This window comes from Terrapene carolina, unplaced genomic scaffold, assembly GCF_002925995.2.
Source record: "Terrapene carolina triunguis isolate 2854851 unplaced genomic scaffold, T_m_triunguis-2.0 Scaffold35098, whole genome shotgun sequence".
Classification (NCBI taxonomy): Eukaryota; Metazoa; Chordata; order Testudines; family Emydidae; genus Terrapene; species Terrapene triunguis.
In genome coordinates this window covers 10,324,718-10,337,041 of record NW_020699449.1, presented here as the reverse complement: position 1 = coordinate 10,337,041, position 12,324 = coordinate 10,324,718, and the positions used below count along the sequence as shown (strand labels likewise).

Sequence of the window (12,324 nt, the reverse complement as noted above, 5' to 3'; positions counted from 1 at the left end):
CATGAGTCTTTGCTTTGACAAGTTTCCTATTTTCTAATGCCAAAGCTGACTTCATCTTTGCAAAGTGTTGTGGGACGCTTGACGTGGATAAACAGAACTGTGGGACAGGCATAATACATTCAGTTAACATAACTTCCCAACACTTATTATGTACATAATGTCTATTGATGTGGTGTATATTAAACCTAACATATATTGGATAACAGGCACCATTGGTCATAATACACTTGACAAAGATACCATCTTTTTAATCCAGTGAGGCTGCTTTTACATTTCCTACAGACCTGATTATCACTTCAGAACAAGTGTCTCTTTTTCTGGATGTCGCTTCCTTTGTAGGGTGAACTGATTTCTATCAGCAAGCAGGAAACCTTCATTTAAATAATCATTTTAATCTTGTTTTTCATATATAGTTTTTAGTTATTTTCCTAAAAATATTATTTATTCTTATTGGTTAGTAACGATTAAAATAATTTGATATGCAGCTCTATGTAGCATTTACACTTAATTTGGTGGTGGTTCTGGTGGGAGGATATACTATGTAATAGCTTAAATAAATGTGAGTGGATATATTGTAACATACCCTTAGATTCTTAATTTTTACTTTTTATTACATTAGAAAATAGTGAATGACACATTTCTTATTTACCTAGATTACTTTTTTACTTGTCATGTATCAAGCTGCATTTAGATGGAAATTGGAAATCAATTAAAAATGCACAAACCAGCATTTTTAAAATGTGTATTAGTTAAATAAAACTACCTTAAATATGCTGGATTCATGAAGGAAAAAAAAACAATCAAAAGGCCCGGCTTGACAAAGCCCTGGCTGGGATGATTTAGTTGGGAATTGGTCCTGCTTTGAGCAGGGGGTTGGACTAGATGACCTCTTGAGGTCCCTTCCAACCCTGATATTCTATGATTCTATGATTCTATGTTTTGTATTTAAGACTCGTTAAACAAAGGAAGTATTTTCTGTAGTTAGTGAACTGAACTGATTGCTTCTGGTCACTGTCCTTCAAGATGTTAGAACTAGTAGTTCTTCTTCGAGTGCTTGCGCATGTCCATTCAACTTAGGTGTGTGTGCTCGCCACATGCACCCGTGCCGGAAGTTTTTCCCTCAGCAGTATCTGTAGGGGACTGGCTCCAGCACCCCCTGCAATGGCGTGCACATGCTGCAGTATATAGAGCGCCGATGGTTCCCCCCCACCCTCCAGTTCCTTCTTGCTGCGGTGCTGGAACTGTTGCTGCTCATTCGTACGAACTAGTTATCTCTTGTATTATAGTGTGTATAGTTTTCTGTTAGTGTTTATAAATCCCTTAGCTATAGTTAGAGACTTCGTAGGTCCCGAATGGGACTTTGCCTCAGGACAGTGCATGCCCCAGTCCCCAGGCTTTATGCCCTGTGATCGCTGCAAGAGGCTCATGCCCGTTAGTGATCCACCCAGCAGTTGTCTGCATTGCTTGGATGAAGGGCACATTCATGAAAAGTGCAAAATTTGCAAGTCCTTCAAGCCAAGGACAAAGAAGGATCGCGATATTCGTTTAAGAGCGCTCCTTATGGAGTCGGCCCTCACCCTGTCACCGGAGCAACGCTCCGATCCGGCACCGAGCACCATGACCTTGGTACGCAGCACCCCACTGGGACTGTCCACTAGCCGGCACCGATCCCCATCCGTGGCTCCGACCAAGAAGCCCAAGAAGACGGTGCAAGGTTGGTTTCCAACCTCCTGCAAGGGAAAGGATAAGACTGGGTGTGAGCAAAGTCCCACGCCAGGCAACTTCACCCACGTCGGGATTTCGGGCCCAAGCTCCTGTGGAGTGACGAAGCCCAAACTGCTCACTGCTGGCTACCCTGGATAGCGGCAGAGGCCTCCGTTCGCGCCGCATGCCGTCCATGCCGGAGGCCCTCCAGGTGACGCAGGAGATGCTGTCCCTTCCGCTGCCGTCCACACCGGAAGGGACACTACCCCTCCCCGTCCCTCTTCAGGGACCCTTCTCATGGGAGTTTCCTCGCACAGGAGGTAGAAGGCTTACTGCAGCTAGGTGTGGTGGAGGTCGTTTCTCCAGAGTATGGGAACAAGGGGTTCTATTCCAGCTACTTTTTAATCCCAAAGGCCCAGGGCGGTCTGCAACCTATCCTGGACCTGCGAGACTTGAACCGTTTCTGCCTTTGTGGTACCATGTGCACTTCTGATATGGGGCACAGTCCTGACCCCCTTGGTCTCTGTGGAACCATCAACATCTTTCCTCCGCCTCTTATTCAGCTGCATCGAGATATAGACTAAAGTTGCCTCCTCTTAAAGAATTTTCTAGGGATGCTCAGCCATCCCATTCAGAGCAGCTTCAGAGTGATGAGTAAGAGTGAGAAAGATGGCCTTGTGGAAGAATTTGTGGACTTAACCTATTCAACTGGTGTTGACAATGATATGGACAGTGGAAGCTGTGACTCCATTTTAATAAATCTACAGTCAACTATTTCAGGGCCTTCCAAGACCACCTTAGAAGAGTGGTGGACACTTTAGATTCCCCGAGAGGTCATGCGGGAGAAGTCTAATAAATGACAGTTCAGACACCTATATCCCAGGTTCATTTAGCCATGCCTGTTGAGGGCATTCTTGAGCCTGTCGTGGTCCTGTGGCAGACCACTGCATATGTCTCAAACATCTATATTGGCAAATTGCAGGTACTGAGTAACCCCCCACCCAACCCCAAGAGGTTGAGTACTTTTTTTTACCCACCTGGTCTTTGGATCTTTTGATTGTGACTGCAACTCATGAAGTCTAATATGCCTGGACTCCCTAAATCTACACCCATACATAAGGAGCCGAAGAAGATAGATCTTCTATGAAGGAAAGTTTACTCCTCTGCTAGTTTGCAGGTTCATATTGCCATCTATCAATCCTTGTTGGCTTGCAATGGGACAAGCTTCTACAGAGACCAAAAATGAATTTAAGATAGTGGCTACAGACAGCCAGTTGGTGGTGGACCCCATTCTGAGGATCTGTACACCAAAGTGCAGAGAACAGCATTCTCTGAAGAACTTCTACCAGTAAGTTCAGACTGTATTTGGTTGATAAACTTACCTGTCCTAAAGAAGCCAAAGATGTAATCTTGCATATGTCATGTAACTACAAGCTGCCCAATGGACTGAGGCAAACTCTGTTACGTTTTTGGATGGCCATGATTCATACATTTCCACTATTTAGAGCCATTCCCTGCCTGGGACTTGATTGCTGTACTCCTATCTTTAATGGATCCTCTGTTTGAACCCATGATATGTTCACTATATCACCCCTTTGTTAAAATAGCATTTTTGGTAGCTATTACCTTGGCTCACAGGGTTAGTGAAATTCAGACTTTGATGGCAAGCCTTCTGTACTATGTTTTTCATAAGGACAGGGTTGCATTCAAGCCACATCCAAATGGTTACCAAAAATGGTTTTGTATTTTCATATGAATCAATTTATATACTTCCTGTTTTCCACCCCCTAAAGCTTTTAAATCTCCTGTGGAGGCTAAACTCCACACTCTAGACTTTCTTAAGGCTATGTCCTTTTATCTTGCTAGAGCAAAGCCATTTAACCTATCATCCAAACTTTGTGGCTTTGGATAAGTCTAAAGAGCAGGCTGTTTCCTCAGACTCTAAATGAGTTAAACTACATTAAGATTTCCTGCTCATTAAATAACTGTCTTTCCCCCTCAAGTTAGGGTACGCTCTACTAGGACTCTGACATCTGTAGCTTGCTTTTGGGAGAAATCCCTATTTCTGAGTTCTGTAGTATGGCCACTTGAAGTTCAGTTCTTATATTTACCAATCACTACTCCATTGTGTCAGTTTCTAGATCAGAATCCCAGTTTGGAAGGACTGCCTTACAGTAGTTATTTAGATAGGATTCCTATCACCCACCTACTTGAGAGGTAATTGCTAGTTATACACCTACAATGGGATCCCTCTGGATGACTCCTCAGAGTCTACTTACTTTACAGTAACAAGTTTTTCAAGATGCCTTTGTTCCTGTGGATCCCATTACTCTCCTTCCTTATTCATTGATATGGAGTTCTTCCCTGGATTTCTGTATTGGTAAAAGAACTGAATGGTGTCTGCTTCGCCCTTAATACCCTTGATGGGGAGGAGGGCGCAGAGATGTGCAAGGTGCATACACAGCTCCAACAGATACTGGTGGCTAAAATATTTCAAGCTTGTGCACACCTACAGTGGGATCTTTGTGGACAAAACATCTTGAACTGCAGTTACCGTAACCTTGAAAAACCTTACTGAATTAAATTTAAATATTTTTGGAGTCCATTGTACTAAATACTAAGGTTATGTATTACTGTGGACTGTGATTGTATGTAACCTCTCTAGGGGGGGAATATATGATGTGAACCCTGGGAAATGTTATCAACTTCAGAGGGACTGTATTGAGCAGTGTGCCAAACAAGAATGAACTTTTGTGAGAACCTGTGTCAAGTGATTTGCCTGGAGAATCTCTGCTCAAGAGAGGGGACAGCTGGGAACCAAAAGCCTAAAAGTAGGTGCCCTTGGTAGACCATAGAAAGGAATATAGGTACAGTTGCCCTCAACTGTGACAGTGATAATATGGGGGGGAAAGTTTTGTAGTTACAGCTTCTTCCTTCAGATTACAATGTGGTAGAGTCTGGTTCCTTATTATGCAACGGGATATAATTAAAAGCACAAAAAATGTACTTTTGCCAGCTATTCACAACAGACATCCTGAGGTTTCTGATAAGAGCTTTCTAACCTATGTGTCACTTAGATGGAAACTGCCAACTTACAAATCACTCTTCTGAAATTTTATCTACTTGTAACACAAGATTAGAGAATAAAATGTTACTTATTTATAGGTGCATTTGACCACACTTTCTGTATAGTCAGTTTCCTGTTTTTTAACCAAGTATATGGATGAGAATTTTTTACGTTTGTTTATATTCGTACCCACAGTTTAACTAGTTGCTTTAGTCACACTAGACCCTCCCTACCATAATGATTTTATAATCAAGCAATATAAGCAACAGAAAAAGGGTGATGGAGAAGAATAGAACACAGAGTAAATTTTTATTTATCAGCTATCTCCAACTGCCTTTCAATGTATGATTAGTTGGTTAACTTCTTGTACATGACATGGTACACATGGACCTTGAAGACGGACTTGGGGGAGAGGGTCATGGCCTGGTGGCTCTAAAACCACACAAGTTTGCAGAGGAAATCGTGAGCAGATGTTGTATTTTTAACTACTTTTGATGTTTTTAATTGAGTAGATTATAGATTGAGTCTCTTTTAATATTGATAACTACTGATGGTGATCACCTTTAATACTAGTAAAGGAAATAAACCATCTGACTACTTTTTCAGAATTATGCATTTTGTAGTAATTGTTCTTTCTCTAATATTCTAGCTAATGGGAATGACAACAAGAAATTTAAAGGAGACCGATCTCCCTGCTCCCCTTCTCGTGTCCTTCATCTTCGTAAAATTCCAAATGATGTCACTGAAGCAGAGGTCATTTCATTAGGTCTCCCTTTTGGCAAAGTAACCAATCTCTTGATGTTGAAAGGAAAAAGCCAGGTGTGTAGTTATTTGCATGAGTAAAATACAAGAGAACACTACTTATATACAAGTTTACCTCTTAGATATTGCAATTTGGCTGAAATATTGTAGGGCCAATTATTATTTTATAGATTATTCAAGACTTTAGCACATCAGTTGTAAAACATTTTTAAATGATGCAGTGGTATTGATCATAAAATCTGTGTAAATGCCCAACATAATATGCCATTCTTTATATTATTGGAAGAGATGAAATAGAATAATCCTATTACTTAATGTTCAGCATGCTGAGTAATGCGTTTTGTCTGTCTTGTTGTACAAGAGTACTGATGCTGACAGCTGTTCTCAGACATCCTGCTGAGGATAGAGAACTATGGTTACCTACTTTTTATTTAAAGAAAAACCTAACTGTTTTTTGCTTAACTAAGTAAACATAAGCTTTACCCTGAATAAACAGTGAAATCTTTATTTTTTTTAAATGAAGCCCAGTGTTTTAGGCATTTGTTTTGGTGTTGTCATTTGACACTAACCAGCTTCCAGTTTGTGCACAATCGTACTGCTTAACTGAGTACATATATTCTCATGTTTGGATGATTGGGTAGTTGGGGACAGCACTGGGTTCCAGGAATGTATCAAACTCATTACCAGGGTGCTGTAGTCACTAAAGTTCAATATAACTATCCCTGCCACATGTTCGTGCTTGCAAGACAGTGTATTAATCTCTTGGTTGATGTAATGCATTCATTTTATGTCACAACCACCATGATGTGGAGCCTACAGATTTACTAAGTGGGTAAAGTAAGACTGTTTTTTCAACATACTTGATTTTACAAAGTTTAATATTATATACAAAATAACAAATTCTTGCAAAAATGTACGTGTCCTTGTGCCTTTTGGAAGTCTACAGGTCCTAATGAAGTTCTGTGGTAGGTATGATGACATTAGCATAGTGAACATTGAGCATTATGGTTTAAAAAAAAACCCCCACAAAAACAAAAAACCAAAACCAAATGTGAAATGGGAGGCAATTCTGAATTTGGGACCTAAAAAGTGATACAGGAAATTTTGCGTCTTCCATTGGGTGTTGAGAGCATTCCATACATCATATGTTTAGTGCTTCTATGGAAACCTGATCTGGTTGTGGGCTCTTTTACTGTAATACAAATCGTAAATAGTATTTTGTTTTTAAATACTGAGCAAATCACATCTGTACTTTTAGTTCACATGAGTTTTTCAGATAAGGTGGATAAATGATTTCTTCAGTCTGTTATGCAAACAGAAAAACATTGAAAATTGCAATATTTCTGTTGATTTTAGGCTTTCTTGGAAATGGCTTCCGAAGAAGCTGCTGTTACTATGGTGAACTACTACACTCCTGTTACACCTCACCTCCGCAGTCAGCCTGTTTATATTCAGTATTCCAATCACAGAGAACTGAAGACTGACAATCTGCCTAATCAGGCTGTAAGTATAATACTTCCATTTTAAAAAATGAATACAATTGTACATTACTGAACATTAAATTAATGAACTGCTTTCTGTCAGTGTAAAATGAGTAGTCAGCTTTGACAGGATATTACTCCATCCAATCATAAATTAGAGTGTAAGTTCTCTTAGGCAGGGACTTGTCATCTTCCATGTCTGTAAATTGCTATTGCACATTAAAAGCTCTTTATATACAAAAAGGCAATTACAGGCCAGCGAGCTTAACTTCAGGACCAGGCAAACTGGGTGAAACTGTAGTAAAGAACAAAATTTTCAGACACATAGATAAAATATATTTGAAGAGTCAACACAGCTTTTGTAAAGGGAAATCATGCCTCACAAATTATTACAATTCTATGACTGAGTCAACAAGTATGTGGACAAGATACTCCTGGGAGGATTCTGTGCCAAACAATTAAATTCTGCGCCAAAAATTTTAAAATTCTGCAAATTTTGTGTCAAAATAATGCAATATAATAATGCAGTTTCAATTGTTTTGGTAAGTTATTTAAACTATAAAACAGAAAAAAGTCACTAACTATTCAGCATTTCCTAAACACATTAAAGTTAAATTACAAATACTTGGTAACTAATACCCTGCATTTCAGTTACAATCCTTGATTTTCATTTAAATTACATTACAGAACACCGAACAGCAAAAAAAAAAAAAAAGTGGAATTTCACACATGAAAGTCATACAGTTTTGCTAATCATTGTCCTAGACCTGGCTGGGTATTTTGAGAAGTGCTTGGTTCTGATTGTCCTGACATTTTATTGACTGCTTGGTAATTTTTATTTGCCCACAAAGACTTTTTTTTTTTTAATGGGTAAGTAAAAATCTAACCCCATTGTGCCACTTTAGCACAGAAAAAAAGTGAGAAAGCACATAGCTCTTATTAGCTGATTCCCTTACTGTCATTTATAAGGCTTTACATCACTCCAGCAATGTAGGGGCCTTAAAACTTTACAGATTTAATGTTCCTGGGGGAATTGACTGAGAATGGGGACAGTTAACTAGCAATAGGATCATTAACAATGTTACTATGCAGACAAGCTGCTACATTTCTGTCTCCAGAGAATGAGATAGATTAACCAGCAACATTTTGTTAATGTGGGTGGTTTTTTTGTTTTTGTTTTTACAAAAGCTATTTTCTTTAACTTAAAAACAAACAATTTTCAGTAACCTGATACTAATTTAATTACCATATATACTCGTTCATTAGCCAGTTCATTTATAAGCCCATCCCCCAAAATGGATAGGTAAAAATAGCAAAAACTGTATGACCCTTTCATAAGCTGATGCTATATTTCAGGGGTTGGAAAACTTTGGCTCCCGGACCGTCAGGGTAAGCCGCTGGCACGTCGGGATATTTTGTTTACTTGGAGCGTCTGCAGGCATGGAGCCCCCCAGCTCTCTGTGGCCGTGGTTCGCCGTTCCCAGCCAATGCACCAGTTCCCATTGGCTGGGAACGGCAAACCGCGGCCACAGGGAGCTGAGGGGCTCCATGCCTGCGGACGCTCCAGGTAAACAGAATGACAATGCATTACGGTAAGTGTTTTTTTCAATTCTCAAGAAGTTAGACATTTTACTACGCAGGCAGACTGCTACATTTCTGCCTCGGGGACAGAGCCTTCCTCCTGCATAACAAAAAGACCTATCCTCCTCCATGCCCCTCGAGCCACAGTATGACACGAGTTTGTTGGCCAGCCCTGCCCCCTGACGGTGATCGACATCTCCCCCGCAGGCACGCCCACCCAGTCCCCCTCCCCCAAACTGGAACAGCCTGGGCAGCCAGGAAAGAGATGCATGTCCCTCGCCCCCGATTTCTTTTGTGTTTTTCTGCACGGGGGGCACAAAAATATGCAGTATTCTGCTGTGTGTGCATTTCCTGATGTATCAATTTTTTCTGTAAGGAAGATATTCCCTTCTTCTGTTGTCACACAAGCAGATACAACAGGATCATTGTGGACATTGTTCCACCCATCAAGACTCAGGTTAACAATTTTACCCTCTAGACCAGTGGTGCCCAACCTTTTTGTGTAGCGGGCACGAGACGACTAGCCGCCAAGGACTGTGGCTGCCGGAGAAGCAGCCGCCGAAATGCCGCCGAGAAGCGGCAACACGAAGAAGTATTGCCGCCAAAATGCTGCCGAGAAGTAGTGTCATCAAGAGGCGTCGCTGCCGAAATGCCGCCGAAAATCAGTGGCATTTCGGCGGTGACGCTTCTTGGCGGCATTTCGGCGGTTGCTTGTCCGGTGGCCAGTGGGCAGGTGCACATAGATGCCCTGGCGGGCGCCGTGGCACCTGCAGGCACCGCGTTGGGGACCCCTGCTCTAGACCTTTTGCACACTGCTCAATTTCTCTTTCAAACACGTTTTATCCAGCAATTTGCCTGCGACATCTGCTCTGTTGTGTGGACTGTATCCTGGTCTTAATGACTGAACCACGTTAATGAAGTGTGGGTTCTCAATCATACCGAAAGGAGAGTTTGTTGCATAAAAGGAAGATCTGCCTATTTCAGCTATTTATTTTTTATCACAACTGCATTTAAATGATAGTACCATAGAGTAACAACTATATTTTTTTGCTCAAAAATGAGAATTCAAGAATAGTCCAGAAGGAAGACAGGCAGTCCTTAAGAAAGAAGTATGAAATAAAAAAGTTTACCAACCTGAAGATCCTGCATGTTCAGACATGTTCCTTTCATCATCTTCAACGCAGCTTCCTCCTGAGAAGGAACACTTCTCATGATGTTGTTTCATTCGGGCAACCTGGTCTTGCATTTCTTTATTGCAGTGTTTGCATTTTGCACGCATGCCTGTCTTACCCACAGGTAGAGGAACTTCATTAAAATATTCCGAAACTGGGTCTCTTTTCCGGCCTGCTGCCATTCTAGGTTTTCCCTTCTAGTGAGAGAATGGTATGGTAGATCTCAAATCAATGCAGGCTACACTCAGAAAGACCTCAAGACTTCTGGAATATGCTGCTCAAACAGTGTCACTTTTGTTTCTACTGCCTGTCCCTCCGTTCTTACATTTATCTCCAGACTTCTCCTTGTCCAGATCTATTCCATCCCCAACAATCTTCTGTTCATTGAACTTTCTGAAACTTTGTACTTTTAGAGAGAAGTAAGGGATTGGCTCTGTGTACACAAATTTGCAGAGGGACGATAGGGTTAAGGTCTGTTGTTTCTCTCCTCTATTTTATTTTATTTTATTTTATTTATTTATAAACATTTTTGCTGTTAACAAGCCTGTTATCTCTGGTGACACAAATCCACAGTTTGAGAACTGCAAAACTAAGCATCTTTGATGGTATCTTCTAAGATTAACCTAAATAATCTATACAGATGCCCCTGGAATCCCATAAGAATGGGTCCCTAATCTATGAACTATTGGAACTCGTTTACAAAACTTTTCCTAAACGTTACATGACTATATCGTGTCATCTATAGAATTAGAATTTATAATCCCTATTCCATGATGAGATATCTTTGAGCTATAATGTATCTTAATGAAAACTATCTTTAGATAGGTTTTTCCCTCAAAAAGCATTTTATCAAATAAATCTTAATTTAAATAAAATCAGGGTTTTTTTTTTTTTTTTTTTTTAAAACCACTGATTTTTATCCACCCTGAAATGAAGCAATGATTGGATAAGAGGGAATGTCTTCTCCTGGATCAGTAACTGTGTAAAAGATAGGAAACAAAACATAGGAATAAATGGTCAATGTTCACAATCAAAAGAGTTAAGTAGCAGGGTCCCCCAAGGATCTGTACTGGGACCAGTGCTGGTCAACATATTCATAAATTATCTGGGAAAAGAGATGTTCAGTGAGGTGGCAAGATTTGCAGATGATAAAAAAATTACTAATTAAGTCTAGAGCTGACTTTGAAAAGTTACAAAGGAATCTAATTAAACTGGATGACTGGGCAACAAAATGGCGGATGAAATTCAGTGTTAAGTGCAAATGAATGTACATTGGAAAAAGTTATCTCAACTATACATACAAAATTATGGGGTCTAAATGAACTGTTACCACTCAAGAAAGAGATCTTGTAGTCTTTGTGGATAATTCCCTGAAAACATCCACTCAGTGTGCAGCAGTAGTTTAAAAAAAAAAATGATAAAGTTAGGAACCATTAGGAAAGAGATAATTAAATAGAAAATATAATGCCACTATATAAAGCCACAGTATTCCCACACCTTGAATACTGTATGGAGTTCTGGTCACGCCATCTCAAAAAGGGTTTTTAGAATTGGAAAAGGTACAGAGAAGGGCAACAAAAATGATTAGGGGTATAGAACAGCTTTCATATGAGGAAAGATTAAAAAGACTGGGTTTATTCAGCTTAGAAAAGAGACGACTAAGGGAAGATATAAGAAGTCTATAAAATCATGGATGGGATGGAGAAAGTGAATAGGGAAATGTTATTTTACCCCCTTCACCTAACACAAGAACTAGGGGTCACTTGATGAAATTAATAGACAGCAGGTTTAAAACAAACAAAAGGAAGTACTTCACACAACACACAGTCAACCTGTGGAATTCATTGTCATGGGATGTTGTTAAGGCCAAAAATAGAACTGGGTTCAAAAAAGAATTGGAGAGTTCCTGGAAGATAGGTTCATCAATGGCTGGATCACTTGAAATTGCCCTGTGCTGTTCATTCCCTCTGAAGCATCTGTCACTGGCCACTGTTAGAAAGTAGGTTAATGGTTTACTATGGGGCTGACAAATTCTGCAGTGGCTTCTCACTCTGAGTTGGGTAGTGTCAGAGGCTGCTGTAACAGCAGTTTACCCTGCTTGTATAGAGGAGCCAGCAGAAAAGGCGATGGCTAGCTGTGTCAGCTAATTGTGTGCTAGTTTTTCCCAGTCTGAGAAAAGAAGCAGTAAACTCTACATGGGAACCTTTGAAACATTTCAGGGCAGGCTTCTCCTGTACTATTCTTTTACAGCTCCTCGGCAAACAATTCTTTAACTCTAGCATTTTTTCAAAGGATCTCATGAAGCTCCCCAGTGTAGAGATAGGAATAGTGTCTCTTGCCAAGACATTCATCCCCCTTGAACTTATCTTTTTACATAAAGATCAGATAGACTGTGGCTGCTCTCTTTGAAAGACTGTAGTATGGCCTTTCAGATACCTGTCTCCTCTTTCTCCCTGCCTGGATAGGCTATCACAGTGAGTCAATTTAGAATGAAGGAATCAAATCAATCCCACGTAAATGCTCCCATGCAGCTTTCTGTATTTGATACGTTAATGTG

At 40.3% G+C, this 12,324-nt stretch overlaps 1 protein-coding gene across 2 annotated transcripts in view; it reads left to right on the top strand.

The window, feature by feature from the left end:
• LOC113405371 (polypyrimidine tract-binding protein 3) overlaps positions 1-12,324 on the top strand; it is a 98,115-nt gene that overhangs the window by 48,730 nt on the left and 37,061 nt on the right. For both annotated transcript variants that reach the window (XM_026646547.1, XM_026646546.2), the window contains 2 exons: positions 5,421-5,590; positions 6,890-7,036. In XM_026646547.1, coding sequence (XP_026502332.1) covers positions 5,421-5,590; positions 6,890-7,036 — 317 coding nt within the window. The remainder of the gene's footprint in view (positions 1-5,420; positions 5,591-6,889; positions 7,037-12,324) is intronic.